The following is a 19,885-nucleotide window of genomic DNA, read 5'->3' on the forward strand; positions in this document are numbered from 1 at the left end:
CGACAACCTCTTCATGTTCCTTCCAATCTTTTCGCTGGCCGGACGGCTGAGGGGTGTGGCTTAGTAAGGGATGGGGGAAAATGGCTGATCTTGGACCCACACAAAAGAATTTCTCAGGCAAAACAGGACGAAGTGGATTGTTTTGATTTATATGTATTTTTTACCTTTAGGCTACATGCACACGTTGTGTATTTTACTGTGGAAAACACACAGCAAAACCTCAGGAAAAAAACACACCTGAAGGTGATGCGTTTTTCAGTGCGTTTTCTCCCATTTGATTAGTTTTTCGGTGCCTTTTCATGCTGAGAAATTTTGGTGCGATTTTTCCTCTGCACTAGACAGATAGAATTTGCAAGCGGAAACGCAAGATAAAATGACATGCTGCGGATTCTAAACAATACACCACAGGTCAATTTCAGTCCCGAAAAATACCGTACCGTGTACATGAGATTTCTTGGAATCTCATTGAATATGCTGGTACTGTATTACTCTGCAGAGGTGCTGCACGCATATCCGCTCTCCAAAAACGCGCGTAATACGCATCGCGTGCCATCGATCCTTAGTGTTCCTTTATAGTAGTAGCATTTATATGGATCATATGATGTATTTCTCTTCTGTATGTGTATATTATCCAATGCTTCATGGAATCAACCATATTGGATTATCAGCAGCAAAATAACTATAATAACCTCCCATAATATAAACTAATACCTGACAGCTATATAATATTGAGAAATGACGAGGAGACAGAGCTTTCATTTTTAAACACAATTTATTTAAATAAAATTCCTAACTAAAGCTATTGATCCAGAAGAAGGCAAAAACCCTGCGCACGTTTAGCCAATTTGTGCCACAGGGGAAAATTCCTTGTTGACCCCGAGAAAAGGCGATCAGTCCGAGAACCCAGGATCAGAGCTTGTAATGCAACTAACTAACTAACATCTTACTGATAGCTACGACATTATATGGAATAGTAAGTTATAAGATGTCCAATCCCAGATGTTCTCCACGACGTCCCGGTATCATGCAGGTCGCTCCTCCACTTATCGGACTATGGAGATCATAGCTCGGCTATGGTCATCTCTGCTGGTGAAAGAGAAAGAAAACACTGCCCTCCTATGTCACAGGAGAAGGCCAGTTCCATTATACCAGGTCCCTGATGTGGTGTAAAGCAAATGGCCGACTCCAGGAGGGCAGGGATTAGGCCTTTGGTCTGAAAGCCATTTTTTACACAATCAACTTCTTAGACTCACAATTGATGTCCTCCCTCTTTGAGTTTTTCTCCTCCTAATGGCCACAAGTAACATGCAATTACCTCCTTCCCAGCTTGGATTTGCCTCACTGGTGAACATAGCATATAGCAGATGTCTTCTGCTTGAACTGTGGGAAACCATCTTTCCCTGTTATCCCACCAAAAAATAGTCATGGACCACTGAGAAATGTTCAGCCTCTATGCAGACCAAACAAGGTCAATGGTCTAGGAGGACATAACCATGAGAGGCTATGGGATAACGTGTAAGGAATCTTGGCATGTGTGACACGGAGGAGTTATAGGATGACATCAAACATGGGTCTTGCTAAAGTCATAATACATTCCATGTAGAGATGAGCGAACTTATGAAAAGTTCGGTTCGGCTGGTTCACCGAATTTCACGAAAAAGTTTGATTCGGACCGAACTAGTTCTGACCGAACCTGTAATTTCCGTGCGCCGACCATGGTACTGTCCAGGGTGCTGAAAGAGTTAATGGGCTGCACTAACTCTTTCAGCAACCTTGACAGTACCATGCTCGGCGCGCGGAAAACACAATTTTAATGTAATAAAAAAATTTTAAAAATACGTTCATACTTGCATTCCTCCTGTCCGGCCTCCAGCGATGACGTTTCATCCATGTCGCCGCTGCAGCCAATCACAGGCTGTAGTGGCGGTCACGCACACGTCACGTGACCGCCTCTGCAGCCAATCACAGGCTGCCGCGGCCGCTGCAGCCAATCACAGGTCAAAAAAAAAAAAAATGTCTCTCTTCAGGAAACATACAGAAGTTAGATTCATGTTTAAAGGTGGGTCATGAGAAATTCATGACCTTGTGACTAACGCAGTATTGAAACATGTACATATACACCAGGGGTCTCAAGCACGCGGCCCGCGTGCCGCATGCGGCCCCTGGGGCTGTCATCTGCGGCCGCGTGTAGGAGGAACTACCGCTGTCGATACGACTTCTTTTATACTTCTTTACTTCAGCGAGCAGATAACAGTAAATCTTCTTCTATGGAGCAGACAGGAATCCTGAGGTTGAGGACTTCGATCCCGCTGGAAGTCCCCCGGAGAGAGGTTGTGCCTGACCCCACGTTGCCGGCTTGGCTAGGGACACGCCGCGGTCAGTCACGGCGGGAGCTACCCGCTACTGGCAGCCTACCCTAGGGTAAGAGTCACACTCTCGGCCCACGGGTCGCGTCGTGGGAATCAGCGACTAACGTACCTACTAGCACCGTCACGGGTCCTTGCGGAGCTATCCGCTACCTTTCATGACAACCCTCTCTCTCCTCAGTCGGTGGTCCGAACGGTGGACCCCCTAGGACGCAACTGAACTGGCGGGCTGACGCTAAGGTTTACACGAAGTCCAGCTAATAGTCCGATAAAGTTCCGTCAACCCGGCCGTTCCTTCTGCCTGCTCCTGTTCCAGCAAGATTCATCAACAACAATTCCATGCAAGTATTACAGGCGGTACTTTGTCAACAACAGTTCCATGCAAGGGTTACATGCGGTGCTTTATCAACAACAGTTCAATGCAAGGGTTACATGCGGTGCTTTATCAACAACAGTTCCATGCAAGGGTTACATGCAGTGCTTTACTCTGGAGGACACGCAGGGACAATGGCGCGGTTAATAAGCTAGCAAGTCTGCCCTGCCTTTGGGCCTAGCTCAGGATGAGTTGTTTGTCCCTTTTGGGACTAGTCTTCTGGGCGTACGGTGGCGGTAGTTAGTGAGGGACGTCACTCCAGGAAACAGTCACTGACAAGGACAAGGGCACTTTCTTTAAGACGGGACTCTAGCTCTTGGTCAGGGGTCTTAAGGTCTGGGACCGGTAACTGTGTCTGTTGCCACACTCCTTGTGCTCCGGCAGATCCTCTGTCCTTCTGAAGGGTTGTAGCAGCAACACCTGTGCTGTTCTTTTGTCCTCTGTCTCCAAGGCTGCAGTGGGGAGTCCACGTGCTGTCGGGCTCCTGCCTCCTCTCTCCCCGCGACCTTCCTTGCAGCTCACTTTCCCTGTCCGGACCCCTGTTCGGCGGTCTCTCTCTCTGGTCCGGACACCTGCTCTCTTAAAGAGGCTCTGTCACCAGATTTTGCAACCCCTTTCTGCTATTGCAGCAGATAGGCGCTGCAATGTAGATTACAGTAACGTTTTTATTTTTAAAAAACAAGCATTTTTGGCCAAGTTATGACCATTTTTGTAGTTATGCAAATGAGGCTTGCAAAAGTCCAAGTGGGTGTGTATTATGTGCGTACATCGGGGCGTTTTTAATACTTTTACTTTTACATTGCAGCGCCTATCTGCTGCAATAGCAGATAGGGGTTGCAAAATCTGGTGACAGAGCCTCTTTAAACTTCTCCTCTTGTCTCTCGTCACCTCTCCGTCCTACTCCTTTTTCGTGCCACTCGCTTGCTCCACCCCCCTCGCTTGCCGCGCTCCCTGTCATCCGGCCGTGTCCCTCCTCTTCTCTCCTCCTCCAAGTCCCGCAGCGCGAGACTTCGCCCTGTTTGCCATTGGGCGCATGCGTCATGGCTGTCGGCAGTGCAGCCGTTGCCATGACGCCCAAGATGCTCCTTCGTCCGGAGCCGACTTCTGAGCCGCCCGACAAGCCCGTATTCCTGCGTTGGCCCCCCAGGGAGAGGTAAGTACGAGTGCACCCTTACACTTCCCCCTTGGTTATCAAGTGCAGTCCTCTGCACTAAACTTCATAGTCTTGCAAATAGGCCGGTTGTGGGTTGCGAGTACACCTCTGGGGGTAACGCAGTCCACGATTCACTTCCGTTGCAGGTGTTTCCACGCACTCCGTTGGGTTCTCTGTCCCTGTCGGTCGTGACGCCCAGGGTACGCTAAGGTCGTCTGATGGAACCACCAACCACCAATCTCAGTCAATATTTGTCGGCGGAGCACTCTGCGGTTCTTCTTGCCTTGATGACGTGACGGATTCTGGTGTCCGAAAGGTACATGGCCGCAATAGGTTGCGATGCAGCCTTCTGCTCGGTCCCTGGTCACCCTCTGGTTTCACTTCATACACAGGAAGCCCGGGGTCAACGCGTTTTACCACCACATATGGTTTCTTCTCCCATCGGGGTTCCAGCTTACGGCCACGTGCCGCCCTGCGATTCCGCACCAGCACCTGATCCCCTGTATGAAATGCTTGCTGGCGTTCTTCCACGAGGGGCAAGCTCTCCGTGGGCTGAGCTTTCTCCATTTCGCCCTTCGTGGCGCTCAACCGTCGTTGATGTTCCTGTACCCATTGTGACGGTGATCGATTGACTTCCACCTCCGGCGTCTCTAACAGAAGATCCAAAGGAACTCGGCTTGGTCGGCCAAACATTAATTGATATGGTGCATACCCGGTAGTTCGATGCACAGTGTTGTTATAGACACATACCAGGACGTCCACATATTCAGGCCACCGTTCCTGTCGTTCATCCCCGATGGTCTTTAGTAGGCCGAGTAAGGTGCGATTGAATCGTTCGCAAGCCCCATTCCCTTGGGGGTGATATGGGGTCGTTCTGGATTTCCGAATTCCATGTAAGATACACAGCTCCTGGAAGAGATCAGACTCAAAATTCGGTCCTTTATCCGACAAGATGCGTCTGGGGCACCCATACGGACGGATGACATGCTTCCACAGTGCAGCCGCGGTAGTCGTCGCAGTCTGGTCCCCCGTAGGAATCACCACGGCAAATTTCGAATAATGGTCCAAGCATACTAACGCATATCGGTTCCCTGAGGTAACTTCTTGGACTGTTAAAAAGTCTATCGTCAGCAGTTCTAGGGGCTCACCCGTCACGATGGTCATGGGCCTCTCCGGCTGTTCCGTCGCTTTGTGCAAGACACACTCCGTGCATTCCTTGTAGACATCTTCCATTATTCTTTCCAAGTTTGGAGCATAGAAGTGATTCCGGATGATCTGTACAGTCTTTTGCACCGTGAAATGACCTCGGTTCTCGTGCATCCACTTGCATATGGGTTTGATGTCGGCGATGGGCAATACCAACTGCCATATGTCGCGAAATTCCCGTGGGACCCACACTCTTCTGTACAATACTCCATCATGGTGTTCCAGTCGCTCCAACTGCCGAACCAATGCTTTAGCTGGTGCTGACAACCTGCTTCGCTCCGCTTTCGTGGGCCTTCCCTGCCGACGCACCCACTTGTCGATGGTTTGGATATCCTGGTCTTGCTGCTGCCGCTTCTTCCACTCGGCCCTATCATACATCTCAATCCCTTGTATTGCTGTCACTACCCGCTGCTGCTGCAGTGGGGGATGAACCACACGTAATGGGGGTATCTCTACTTCTTCTAATTCCTCGTCCACCTCTCCGACCGGGGTCTCACACGGCTGTCGGGAGAGTGCATCTGCGTTGTTATGGTTCTTACCGGGCTTGTAACGAATGGTATAGTTGAATCGAGCCAGTCGGGCTATCCATCGTTGTTCCATCGCTCCCAGTTTTGCCGTTCCAAGATACGCCAGGGGATTGTTATCCGTGTAAATTTCCACTTGACTTCCGACCAGGTATTCGGCAAACCGTTCGGTAACAGCCCACACGATGTCCAATAGCTCGAGCCTGAACGAGCTGTAATTGGTTGGATTGCGTTCTGATGGTCGCAGACTACGACTACCATAGGCGATGACGCGTTCCATGTCCCCTTGCTGTTGGGCCAGGACTGCTCCCAGTCCCTTCAGGCTGGCGTCAGTGTACAGCTGGAATGGCTGAGCGAAGTCTGCAAAAGCGAGGATGGGTGCGGTCACCAGTCGTGCCTTCAATGCTTCGAATGCCGCTTGTTGTGGCTCCTGCCATTGTTCCACTACACTGGGGCTTCGGCTCCCCTTCTTTTGGGTGGGTTGTCCACAGGGGAGCTGATTCAGAGGACTTGCAATTTTGGAGAAGTCTCGGATGTACCTCCGATAGTAACCGACCAACCCGAGATAGGCTCGTACTTCCGTGGTGTTCTGCGGAATGGCCCACTCCTGTATGGCTTTAATCTTATCTGGGTCAGGTGCAATTCCTGTTGCATTCACGACATGGCCTAAGTATTTGATCTGCTGGTGGCCCAGTCGGCATTTGCTGGGTTTTAGTTTGAGTCCATACCTTCCCAATCGTTCCAACACGACCTGTAGATGTGTTCTGGGAAGGTCTTTGAAAAAATGACAATATCGTCCAAATAGATCAAGACTGACTCATAATTTAGATCTCCCAGACAATGCTCCATTAGCCGTTGGAATGTACTGGGCGCATTTGTTAGCCCGAACGGCATCCGATTGAATTCAAACAAGCCTGAGGGAGTGATGAACGCCGTCTTCTCCTTGTCCGCTTCCTTCATGGGTACCTGCCAGTACCCACTTGCTAAATCGAGCGTCGTGTAGTACCGAGCCTCCTGCATGGCGGTTAATGATTCTTCCACTCGGGGCAGTGGGTAGGCATCCCTATGAGTACAGGCGTTCAACTTGCGGTAATCCACACAAAACCGGAGTGACCCATCCTTCTTCCTTACCAGCACAATCGGGGCTGCCCATGGGCTCTGACTCTCTCGAATCACCTGTCCGTCTAACATCTTCTAGAGGAGCTCTTTTACCTCTCGATACAGCGCGGGGGGTATATTGCGATATCACTCTCTGATGGGCGGCGCCGCCCCCGTGTGAATCCCATGTTTGATGGTAGTGGTGCACCCAAAGTCCTCTTCATGCTGAGCGAAAACCCAGCCGAAGCGTTGCAGAAGCGTCCTCAGTTGCTCCTCTGACTTGGTATCCGGGGCTATTCCGTCCAGTTCGAGTTGGCGCCACAGTCGATCAGTCTGCTCGTTCACGTTGGCCTCACTCCCTTCATCTCTCAACGATGTCTCTTTTAACGTTTCGGCCATGTCTGGGTCCGTCACGTCCTCGGGCCTCACCATCTCAACATTAGCTAGCACCGTGCCGGCCGGTATCTCGATCACCCCTTGGGTCGGATTCAGCACTCTGACGGTCGCCATTCCTTTGGTTATCCGACACACCGTTCTTCCTACCACCCAGGGTGGCGTACTCTTGAGACTTCGCATGGGTTCCACCATGACCATGGCATCCTTTAAGCAATGATGAGTCCCTACGGAGAGGGGAATGGCGACTTCCTGTAGAGGTGGTACTTGCAGCACTGCCTTACCTGGAGCCCTCACCTGCCCTGTAGCGTCTTCAAGTCAGCCTGTCGTTGGCAGATTTGATGCACCTGAAACAAAGCTTGCCGGGCGGTCTGATCGGTTGCCAGCTCCTCTCACCGGGCACCGCTCGTCTCGTTGAACATCATACCATGTAATTCCTGCAACACATTCATGCCAATTATAACAGGCATACCCGGCCTTGCACAATTATGTACTACCACAATACCAGCACGGGGAAAATTACGATTAAATACTTCTAATTCTAACCACGTAACACCGGCAATGGGAATTGGAAGGCTATTAGCCGCCGTACGTTCAATCCAAGGGGCTTCTAGAGTCTGTCGACCTTGGAACTATTCATGGAACAACTGATAAGTCATGGTGGTTACCTCCGACCCAGTGTCGATAAGGCAAGGAACGTTAACCTCCCCGATCATGGCTGTAACTACGGGGCATATTCCTGTCAAAAGTTCCACCCTTTCTTTTGGGTCCGTCGATGGAATGCCCGCTGCTTGGCCCTCAGCGAGGGGGTACCTTAGTTTAAAGGTGGCTGTTCCCGTCTTGGGTAGCGTCTCATCCTGCAATCTCTGGCGAAATGACCCAGCTGATCACACTGCCAACAGCGTCGAGGCCCTCCTTGTGTCGATCGGGGTGGACTAGAAAGATGTTCCTGTCGATCGGCCATTACTCTTAATTGAGCGACATCGGTCTTCAATTCCCGAATAGCCTCCTTGACATCCCGGGTGAATTCTATGAACACCGCTTCTGGCCGTCCGGTCTCCCTTGCAGATGGCTCGGGTGCACCCACTTTTTGCAGGGCCTTACTCGCTTCTCCCAACTCCTCTCGATGAACTTTGAGCGCTTCTCGTAACACCTCACTCATCGTGGCGGCGGGGGTTACCCGGACGAGGTCTCTTACGGCGCGCCTCAGGTTTCGGCTGTCTAGTCCGGATACAAACTGGTCTCGCACTATTCGGTCCGGCTCTGTTAAGGCTGCGCACCCCGCGGGATCCTTCCGTACTAGTCGACTCCACATTCCTTGTAATCCTACCGCAAATTGCTGGAGTGATTCCCCGTTCCTCTGTACCCTGGTATAAAATTTCTTCCGGAGGTCGGCGGCTGAGGTGACATCTCCATAGAGGGATTCCAATTGGCTGATGATTGCTTCTAGAGTGTCATTGTGTTCTAGCGGTAAAACCAAGACAGCTTGTCTCGCGTCCCCTTTGAGTGAGTTGAAGGCCAGGTCGGCTTGGTGGGTCACCGGTACCTGGAATAACCGGGCCTCAGTACGAACTCGTTCCGTCCAGTCCGCGATCGATACACTCTTCCCGTCAAACTTGGGAATGTTCATTAGGGCTGCCCCCATGGGTATCATGACAGTCGGGGTCGGCGGTAATGTCCCGCTGCTGGACGGTTCCATCGCGGCGAGGTTTCGGATCCTGCCGACTAGGCAATTTTATGTAGGAGGAACTACCGCTGTCGCTACGAAATGACAGAGACACACCTTCTTTTATACTTCTTTACTTCAGCGAGCAGATAACAGTAAATCTTCTTCTATGGAGCAGACAGGAATTCTGAGGTTGAGGACTTCGATCCCGCTGGAAGTCCCCCGGAGAGAGGTTGTGCCTAACCCCACGTTGCCGGCTTGGCTAGGGACACGCCGCGGTCAGTCACGGCGGGAGCTACTTGCTACTGGCAGCCTACCCTAGGGTAAGAGTCACACTCTCGGCCCACGGGTCGCGTCGTGGGAATCAGTGACTAACGTACCTACTAGCATCGTCACGGGTCCTTGCGGAGCTATCGCTGGGGCTGTCATCAGCCCCTGGGGCGGTCATCTGCGGCCCGCGGGACACAGAGCCGCTAGTATCGGCTCTGCTCCGAGACTATGGAATTCCCTGACATCGTTGTCCACATACGAACATCGATGTCTGGGGTTTCCCCAGAGCCGGAGTCCCGGGCAGAGCGCTAGCGTACAGGCTCTGCTCGGGGACTCGGTGGAATTCCCTGACATAGCTGCTCATATATGGACAGTGTGGGGAAGCCCCAGACATCCCCCAGACATCCGCTACCTTTCATGACAACCCTCTTTCTCCTCAGTCGGTGGTCCGAACGGAGGACCCCCTAGGACGCAACTGAACTGGCGGGCTAATGCTAAGGTTTACACGAAGTCCTACTAATAGTCCGATAAAGTTCCGTCAACCCGGGCCGTTCCTACTGCCTGCTCCTGTTCCAGCAAGATTCATCAACAACAATTCCATGCAAGTATTACAGGCGGTACTTTGTCAACAACAGTTCCATGCAAGGGTTACATGCGGTGCTTTATCAACAACAGTTCCATGCAAGGGTTACATGCAGTGTTTACTCTGGAGGACACGCAGGGACACTGGCGCGGTTAATAAGCTAGCAAGTCCGCCCTGCCTTTGGGCCTAGCTCAGGATGAGTTGTTTGTCCCTTTTGGGACTAGTCTTCTGGGCGTACGGTGGCAGTAGTTAGCGAGGGACGTCACTCCAGGAAACAGTCACTGACTAGGACAAGGGTACTTTCTTTAAGACGGGACTCTAGCTCTTTGTCAGGGGTCTTAAGGTCTGGGCACGGTACCTGTGGCTGTTGGCACACTCCTTGTGCTCCGGCAGGTCCTCTGTCCTTCTGAAGGGTTGTAGCAGCAACACCCGTGCTGTTCTTTTGTCCTCTGTCTCCAAGGCTGCAGTGGGGAGTCCACGTGCTGTCAGGCTTCTGCCTCCTCTCTCCCTGCGACCTTCCTTGCAGCTCATTTTCCCTGTCCGGACCCGTGTTCGGCGGTCTCTCTCTCCGGTCCAGACACCTGCTCTCTTAAACCTCTCCTCTTGTCTCTTGTCACCTCTCCGTCCTACTCCTTTTTCGCGCCACTCGCTTGCTCCGCCCCCCTCGCTTGCCGCGCTCCCTGTCATCCGGCCGTGTCCCTCCTCTTCTCTCCTCCTCCAAGTCCCACAGCGCGAGACTTCGCCCTGTTTGCCGTTGGGCGCATGCGTCATGGCTGTCGGCAGTGCGGCCGTTGCCATGACGCCTAAGACGCTCCTTCGTCCCGAGCCGACTTCTGAGCCGCTCGACAAGCCCGTATTCCTGCGTTGGCCCCCCAGGGAGAGGTAAGTACGAGTGCACCCTTACACGCGGGACACAGAGCCGCTAGTATCGGCTCTGCTCCGAGACTCTGTAATTCCCTGACATCGTTGTCCACATACGAGCAGCGATGTTTGGGGCTTCCCCAGAGCCGTAGTCCCGGGCAGAGCGCTAGTATCGGCTCCGCTCCGGGGCGCTGCGGAATTCCCTGACATCGCTGTCCACATATGAACAGCGATGTCTGGGGCTTCCCCAGAGCCGGAGTCCCGGACAGAGCGCTAGTACAGGCTCTGCTCCGGGACTCTGTGGAATTCCCTGACATCGCTGCCCCTATATGGACAGTGTGTCAGGGTCTTCCCCAGAGCGGAGTCCCGGGCAGAGCGCTATTATCGGCTCTGCTCCGGGACTCTGAGAAAGCCTCTGACATCGCTGTCCATACATCGACAATGATGTCAGGGGCTTCCCCAGAGCAGGAGTCCCAGGCATGTTAGGAGCCCAGCTGGAGTCCCAGGAAGAGCCTACTAGCGCTCTGCCCGGGACTCCGGCTCTGGGGAAGCCCCAGACATCGCTGTTCATATGTGGACAGCGATGTCAGGGAATTCCACAGAGTCCCGGAGCAGAGCCGATACTAGCGCTCTGCCCGGGACTCCGCTCTGGGGAAGACCCTGACACACTGTCCATATATGGGCAGCTATGTCAGGGAATTACGCAGCGTCCTGGAGCAGAGCCGATACTAGCGCTCTGCCCGGGACTCCGCTCTGGGGAAGACCCTGACACACTGTCCATATATGGGCAGCTATGTCAGGGAATTCCACCGAGTCCCGGAGCAGAGCCTGTACTAGCGCTCTGCCCGGGACTCTGGCTCTGGGGAAGCCCCAGACATCGCTGTTCGTATGTGGACAACGATGTCAGGGAATTCCAGAGTCTCGGAGCAGAGCCGATACTAGCTTCTCTGTGTCCCGCGGGCCGCAGATGACAGCCCCAGGGGCCGCATGCGGCCCGCGGGCCGCGTGCTTGAGCCCCTGATTTAAATGCTGAGAAGGAGAGAAATGGGTGCACAGCACCAAAGCCATTCGTACTCACGCCAAACTCCCGCCAATCACAGGCTGCCGCTACAGCCAATCACAGGCTGCCGCGGCGGGAAAGGTCGGACTGGAGGAAGAAGAGGGACTCGTCACCAAGACAATGACCGGGTACGTATGAAATGCTTTTTATTTTATTTTTAATCAGCAGCATGGAATTGTTGTTGATGAATCTTGCTGGAACAGGAGCAGGCAGAAGGAATGGCCCGGGTTGACGGAACTTTATCGGACTATTAGCTGGACTTCGTGTAAACCTTAGCGTCAGCCCGCCAGTTCAGTTGCGTCCTAGGGGGTCCTCCGTTCGGACCACCGACTGAGGAGAGAGAGGGTTGTCATGAAAGGTAGCAGATGTCTGGGGGATGTCTGGGGCTTCCCCACACTGTCCATATATGGGCAGCTATGTCAGGGAATTCCACCGAGTCCCGGAGCAGAGCCTGTACGCTAGCGCTCTGCCCGGGACTCCGGCTCTGGGGAAACCCCAGACATCGCTGTTCGTATGTGGACAACGATGTCAGGGAATTGCAGAGTCTCGGAGCAGAGCCGATACTAGCGGCTCTGTGTCCCGCGGGCCGCAGATGACAGCCCCAGGGGCCGCATGCGGCCCGCGGGCCACGTGCTTGAGACCCCTGATTTAAATGCTGAGAAGGAGAGAAATGGGTGCACAGCACCAAAGCCATTCGTACTCACGCCAAACTCCCGCCAATCACAGGCTGCCGCGGCCGCTACAGCCAGTCACAGGCTGCCGCGGCCGCTGCAGCCAATCACAGGAAAGAAGGTCGGACTGGAGGAAGAAGAGGGACTCGTCACCAAGACAACGACCAGGTACGCATGAAATGCTTTTTATTTTATTTTTAATCAGCAGCCTATTTTCTCTATCAGTGATTGATAGAGACAAGTGGCTGCCGATTAGTATAATATTTTTGTAATGTTTTTTCTGCCCGCCCAGGTTCGGTCAAAACGTGTTCGGCTGTACCCGGTGAAGTACGGATTCGCTGCGAAGCGAACTTTTCGCGATGTTCGGACCGAAACCGGGTCGGTTGTCCCGATTCGCTCATCTCTAATTCCATGTATTTGCCTTGACCTGTATAATCAGTGTATTATGACATCGGAAGGCACCAAATATAGAATTATAAATAGAATTGTCACGTTACATACGATTTTGATCAATCTCACAGTTCTCAACTTCATCTTCAGCCGCTCGTCCAGATCTCCTCCCTGCAATAAAATAATAAGGGCAAAATTTGTGCCATTTTAACATAGTTTACTTTAATAAATGGGACTTAATCTATGTCTCCTTGGAGACCACGCCCACTTTTTAGTCACTTTTTAAATTTGTCAAGTGACGAGAGAAGATACATTTTACACCAAATTTCTTGCATGTCACCGTTTGCAACTTTATTTGGTTAACTTACAAAATAAACTGACATAAACTACCCAGTAAATATGGGCCATATTGTATAACAAACCCCCAAATTCTCAAATATCCCACATTTTCAGATTAAATGAACATATATATTATGTACATACCTTCAATGTTTGGAGACTGCTGGCATCATGGTGGCAGATTTTCCTCCACATTACTGTTTTTCTTCTTGGTCCCAAAACCTGAAAGTAAATGACTGAACCTCCTATCACCGTGTATATAAGCCCCCGGTTTTCCTGTTGTTCTTCCCCTGCCATGCGTCTCGTGCATGAAGTTCTCCTCTTCCAGTGTTCCGGATTCCGACTGGTGACTTCACAAACATCAGAAGCTTCCGCTATTCCCTGTGAGATCCTCATGGTGAAGTATCTTGTGTCTGTTTATCTTCATATCCTGGACTGAGCAGTCGCCCCCCCCTAAACCCCAGTTCTTATAGAGTCACAGTCATTATGACATCATGCAGTGAGGTAACAATGGCCTCCTGTACTTTATCTGATGATGTCACAAATATGACCAGAAGTGACATCTCCTGCTATAGTGTTAATAATAAGTATTTACAATATCACAGTGCAGATTGGTTAGCATTGCTGCCTTGCAGTGCAGAGTCCTTAATAGTGATAAGCGAATTTACTTTTAAATCGGCCGTTCGTTTCGGTCTAAATTCGTTTTGCGTATCGCAGGTCCCCCGATAGGCCTATCAGACTATTTAACGTCTTCTAGGACTGAATCTAAGTTGGTTACAGTCCTTGAAAACATCAGAGGGTCAAACAAGGCAATCAGGGTACATGCGATTTCACAAAAATAAGAACAATCACACTCAACACATACGCTGTACTACAGTAGCGACACGTCGCTACCGGCAGGTGAGATGACGTAGCTGTCCCATGTGATCACTGCGGCCTGGGATTGGCTGCAGCGATCACAGCTACGTCATCTCACTTTCCGGCAGGGACACGTCTGGAGACCAGGGAAGGTGGTGAGTATGTTTAGTTTTTTGTTTTTTTTTTAATAATCCTCTTCTCCCCTCTTTTTTTTATATAATTGGCAAATTGGCGGAGAGCGCTCACCGGTGGCCACCATTTTGACAATTCTTGCGCTGCGAACACCAAAACTTTCACATTTTGACGAATTTTAAGCTTTTGGGAAATTTGGACCTAATGTGATAATAGGTTTGCTCATCTCAAGTCCTTTATTCTTTCATGAAACAGTTATTTTGGCCTTTAACTCCTTAGTGACCAGCCTATTTAGGCCTTAATTTCCAAGCTATTTTTTTCGTTTTTCCATCGTCGCATTTGAAGAGCTATAACATTTTTATTTTTGCATCGACATAGCCGAGGACTTTTTTTTTGTGGAATTAGTTGTATTTTTTAATAATTAAATAATTAAATAATTATTTAACGATGGAGCAAACAAGTCATTTGTAATTTTTAATGGCACCATTTCGGGTACATATAATTTTTTGATTAACTTTTATTGGAGGGGAATAGAAAAAAAACCCAGCAATTCCGCCATAGTTCTATGCTGTTTACCGTGCGGCATAAATAACATGTTACCTTTATTCTATGGGTCAGTACGATTACGGTGATACCACATATGTATAGGTTTTTTATGTTTTACGACTTTTGCACAATAAAAACACATTTGAACTGAAATTATTTGTTTTTGCATCGTCACTTTTTAATTTTCCGTCAATTTAGTAATATGTGGGCATGTTTTTTGTGGTACTTTTTGGGGGTACATGCAGGGGCGTAGCTAGGGGGGACAGGCGGGGCATGTGCACCAGACGCAACTAAGGGGGAAAGTGGGGGGGTTGCCAGGACTTCACTATCCATGACAGCGCCCTACTACCTCTCTAAGAGGGGTGGCGGCGCCAATGTCACCAGCATCCCCTCCTGCACTGTAGGAGATGAATGGATGGGTACGTTCTGTGCCCGGCTATTCAGCGCCTTTCAACGACTCAAGCGATGTGGTTACTTCTTTGCGCCGCTTGCATTGTTGAAAGGCGCTGATTGACAGGGCAAGTCATAGTGCCCTGCCAATCACGGCCTTTCATAGACGCAAGCGGCGCGATGCTTGCGTCTATGAAAGCAACTGATTGGCAGAGCAGAATGACTTACCATGTCAATCAGCGCCTTTCAACGACGCAAGCAGCGTGAGGATGTAACTCCAGCAGACCTGCTCAGAAGATATCAGGTCTACATTGCCACTGGACGGCGTGGGAGCAGGAGTGTGTCAAGTTTTTTTTTTTATTCTAATAAAAATGTGAGTGATATTATCTACAGGGGGGGCTTTATCTACAGAGGTCAGCTCTATCTACAGGGGGGCTATATACAGAGGTCAGCTCTATCTACAGAGGGGGCTATATACAGGGGTGGGCTATATGCGGAGCACTATATGGGGAGCTATATGTGAGGCACTATATACAGGGGTTGGCCATATGCAGGGGTGGGCTATATGTGGAGCACTATATGGGGAGCTGTTAGTGAGGCACTATATACGGGGGTGGGCTATATGTGGAGCACTATAGGGGAGCTATATGTTTGGCACTATATACAGGGGTGGGCTGTATGTGGAGCACTATTTATAAGGGGAGATATATGTAGGGCACTATCTACAGGGATGGGCTATATGTTGGACACTATATGCAGGGGTAGGCTATATGTGGAGCACTATCTACAGGGAAGCTATATATGGGGCACTATCTACAAGGGGGGCTACATGTGGGGCACTATTTTCAGAGGGGGCTATATGTGGGGCAATATCTACAGTGGTGGCTATATATGGGACACTACAGGGGGCTATATGTGGGCACTATCTACAGGGGTGGCTATATGTGGGACACTATCTACATGGGGCTGTATGTGGGGCACTATCTACAGGGGCTCTACGGGATCACTATCTACAGGAAGTTCTATGTAGAGCACTATCTACAGGGGGCTCTATGGAGGGCACTATCTACAGGGGGCACGGTGTGTGTGTGTGCGTGTGTGTGTGTGGGACACAATGTATGGTGCTATTATAATTAGAGGTGCAGTGTATGGTGCTATTATAATCAGGTGCAGTGTATGGTGCTATTATATTTAGGTGTGCAGTGTCTGGCACCATGATAACTTTATCTTTGTTTATAGGTGCAGAAATGTTTGAACAGTAAGAAGCTGGAGACATGGAGTTGCAAACTGCAGAAATGGGCTGTGGCCGGGAGAAGTCATCATAGAGGTCTGGACCAGATGGGGAATAAAAGTGAAAAAGAACAACTAGAATCTGAGATCGTCACTGGTGAGTTACTTAATGTAAATGTTTATTCTGCCTCTAATCTACTGTAGTCACTGTATGATCTGCTGCAAGATGATGGGTGGTATGTTTTTTTGTGTGAAACAGCCACTCCCAGCATATCGTTAACATTGTTTGGGCCAAGCTGGGAGCTGTATACAATTTAGTGCAAACCTATACTGCAGGGGTTGCAATTAATTGAGCTGTATTTGTGCTGGTGTTGTATTTATGTACTAAGCTTTGTTCTGGCACTGTATATATGTACTGAGCTTGGTTCTGGCACTGTATATATTTACTGAGCTTGGTTCTGATGCTGTATATATGTACTGAGCATGGTTCTGGCACTGTATTTATGTACTGAGCTTGGTTCTGACACTTTATATATGTACTGATCTTGATTCTGATGCTGTATAAATGCACTGAGCTTTGTTCTGGTGCTGTATATATGTAATGAGCTTTGTTTTGGTGCTGTATATATGTAATGAGCTTGGTTCTGGTGTTGTATATATGTAATGAGCTTGTTCTGGTGTTGTATATATGAAATGAGCTTGTTCTGGTGCTGTATATATGTAATTAGCTTTGTTCTGGTGCTGTATATATGTAATGAGCTTTGTTTTGGTGCTGTATATATGTAATGAGCTTGGTTCTGGTGTTGTATATATGTAATGAGCTTGTTCTGGTGTTGTATATATGAAATGAGCTTGTTCTGGTGCTGTATATATGTAATTAGCTTTGTTCTGGTGTTGTATATATGTAATGAGCTTTGGTTCTGGTGTTGTATATAGAACAGTATTGCTTGTAAAATGTACAAATGGCTTTATGCTCGAGTTACATAAAAAAAATGTGACACCTCATTGATTGTTAGGGGAAACAAACATTGCGAGGGAGAAGGATATGTCGGGAAAGTGGTTCGGTGGGGGGGGCAAACTGAATCTTTGCCCCGGGTGCTAGAGAAACTAGCTACGCTTCTGGGTAAATGGGACTTATCTTTTCTTATCACCTTTTTGGGGGGCAATGGAAAAAAATAGCAATTCCGCCATCATTTTTTCCGTTTTTTTTTTACGGTGTTCCCCTTGCAGTTTAAATTTCATGTTAACTTTATTGTTTGGGTCATTACGGTCGTGGCGATCCAATATATGTGTACTTTTATTTCTTTTTTACATCTTTAATAAATAAAACCCCTTTTAAATGGAAAAAATGGTTTGTTGTTTTATTTACTGTAATCTTTATTAATAATTGTTATTTAACATTTATTACTTATTTTTTTTAGTCCCACTAGATCTTTTGATCGCAGATATAATGCTTTGGTATAGTCAGTATTGCATTTGCGGGTGACAGAGGGAGCTCCCTCTCTCTGTAAATGACTTGAATGCCGTGGTCGCTATTAACCGCAGCATTTAAGGGGTTAAACGGCCCCGATCTAAGTAAACTTCGATGGCTACCGTTGGAGCAAGATCCCGGCAGTCATCAGGACTTAGACTAGGCTGCCGTGAAAAAGCGGCGGCGGCCTAGTCTAAGACCCCTTAGTAGCCGCCATGAAAAGGCGTATTGGCGGTCACTAAGAGGGATGCAGTAATTATTTTATTTTTTTATCACTACGTTCCGTGGGCCATAACTTTTTAGTTTTTCTGTTTACGTAGCCATATAAGGGCTTGTTTTTTGCAAAACAAATTGTATTTTTTTATTTTATTTTTTTGATTTATTCTTTACGATATTCTTTGTGCGACAAAAATAACTATATTTTGCGGCTTGTTATAAGTATAGCGATAATTAATTTGTGTATTTTTTATTTATTTTTTAATCTCTGTTGCATATTACAACATTTTAAACCTGCGCCATTCACCCTGCTGCATAAATAATATGTTACCTTTATTCTATGGGCCAGTAAGATTACGGCGATACCAAATATGTATTTTTTTCTACTATTGCAAATAAACCCCTTCCCGCCACAGCCATTTATCGGATTTTCATTTGTGCTTTTTCCTTTCCCTCCTTCCTTAATTTTCACCATATAATGTAGTAGAAATGGAATGGAAAAAAAACAGTGATTCCTCCGCTGTTTTTTGGGTTTAGTTTTTACGGTGTTCACTATGCAATAAAAACGACATGTTAACTTTATTTTGTGGTACAATTACAGCAATAGCAAACCTATGTTGTTTTTAATGTTTTTCTACTTGGATAAAGAAAAAACGTATTGTTAAGAAAAAATTTTTTTGTGTTGCTATGTTATGAGAGCCATAACTTTTTTATTTTTCCATCAATGAAACAATGTGAGGGCTTGTTATTTGCGAAGCGAGCTATAGTTTTTATTGGGACCAATGTAGGGTACATAAATCTTTTGATCACTTTTTTTCCATTTTTTTGTGGGACATGAGGTGACCAAAACCAGTTATTCTGGCATTTTTGTCTTTTTACAGCGTTCACCCTGTGGATTAATTAACGTGAAATTGTAAGGGCATGACCAGACGTGGCGGAATTGCTCTGGAATTCCGCTGCGGACACTCCGCAGCGTAAATCCGCAGCGTACACGTTTCTCCATTGCCTTCCACAGCTTTTTAGTAGGGTTCGTTTACACGTTGCGGACAATTCCGCTGCGGAGCATAGGCTGCGGTGCGGAATTTGGTGTCCGCAGCATACAATGGTTGTTGCGGACGTGTCGCGGACTTGTTGCGGACTCATTGCGGAATTTCCCCATTGACTTCAATGGAGAGTAAAAATTCCGCAATGAAGTCCGCAGATGTTATGTGTGCTGCGGAGCGTATTGGTTTTACTAACATGACATTTCTTCATTCTATCTGGACCTATGTATTTCTAGGTCTACAGCCAGACTGAGGAAGTCAATGGGGCTCCCGTAATTATGGGTGACTACGTGTGTGCACCCGTAATTACGGGAGCGTTGCTAGGCGACGTCAGTAAATAGTCACTGTCCAGGGTGCTGAAAGAGTTAAACGATCGGCAGTAACTGTTTCAGCACCCTGGACAGTGACTTCCGATCACAATATACATCAACCTGTAAAAAAAATAGAAGTTCATACTTACCGAGAACTCCCTGCTTCTTCCTCCAGTCCGGCCTCCCCGGATGACGTTTCAGTCCAAGTGACGGCTGCAGCCAATCACAGGCTGCAGCGGTCACATGGACTGCCGCGTCATCCAGGGAGGTCGGGCTGGATGGCGAAAGAGGGACGCGTCACCATGACAACGGCCGGATAAGTATGAATTTCTTTTTACTTTTACTAGGGAAAGGACTGTAACTTCTCTCTATCCTGCACTGATAGAGAAAAGGGAAGCCCTCTTCCCCTCAATATGCAACGGCTAGTCCGCATCAACTTAATGCCCATTTTAAGCAAAGCCGCAACAGAATCTGCAATGCAGATTCTGTGCGGCATTGATGCGGACAGAGGCGGAAGAGATACGCCACGCCTGGGCATGCCCTAACAGTTCTGACTTTTACAGATGGTGATAATACCAGCTGTGTTTTTATAATTTATTTTTTACATGGCTTTTTTTAACTTTTAATAATTTTTTATACATAAAAAAACGTTTACTGTTTTTTTACTTTTTTTTATTAGTCCCCGTAGGGGACTTGAACCAGTGATCATTGGATCGTTTGCATTATATAGTGCAA

The 19,885-nt window shown here is 48.6% G+C and overlaps 1 protein-coding gene across 1 annotated transcript in view; it reads right to left on the reverse strand.

The window, feature by feature from the left end:
* Positions 1 to 4,132: 4,132 nt before the first annotated feature.
* LOC142760412 (uncharacterized) overlaps positions 4,133 to 19,885 on the reverse strand; it is a gene marked incomplete at its 5' end in the record, with an annotated part of 46,995 nt that continues 31,242 nt past the window's right edge. The window contains 7 exon segments of the mRNA XM_075863596.1: positions 4,133 to 4,839; positions 5,698 to 6,381; positions 6,384 to 6,834; positions 6,889 to 7,340; positions 7,619 to 7,745; positions 8,081 to 8,838; positions 12,726 to 12,785. Of these exon segments, the coding sequence (XP_075719711.1) occupies positions 4,133 to 4,839; positions 5,698 to 6,381; positions 6,384 to 6,834; positions 6,889 to 7,340; positions 7,619 to 7,745; positions 8,081 to 8,838; positions 12,726 to 12,785 (3,239 nt within the window).

This window comes from Rhinoderma darwinii, chromosome 4 (assembly GCF_050947455.1).
Source record: "Rhinoderma darwinii isolate aRhiDar2 chromosome 4, aRhiDar2.hap1, whole genome shotgun sequence".
Classification (NCBI taxonomy): domain Eukaryota; kingdom Metazoa; phylum Chordata; class Amphibia; order Anura; family Rhinodermatidae; genus Rhinoderma; species Rhinoderma darwinii.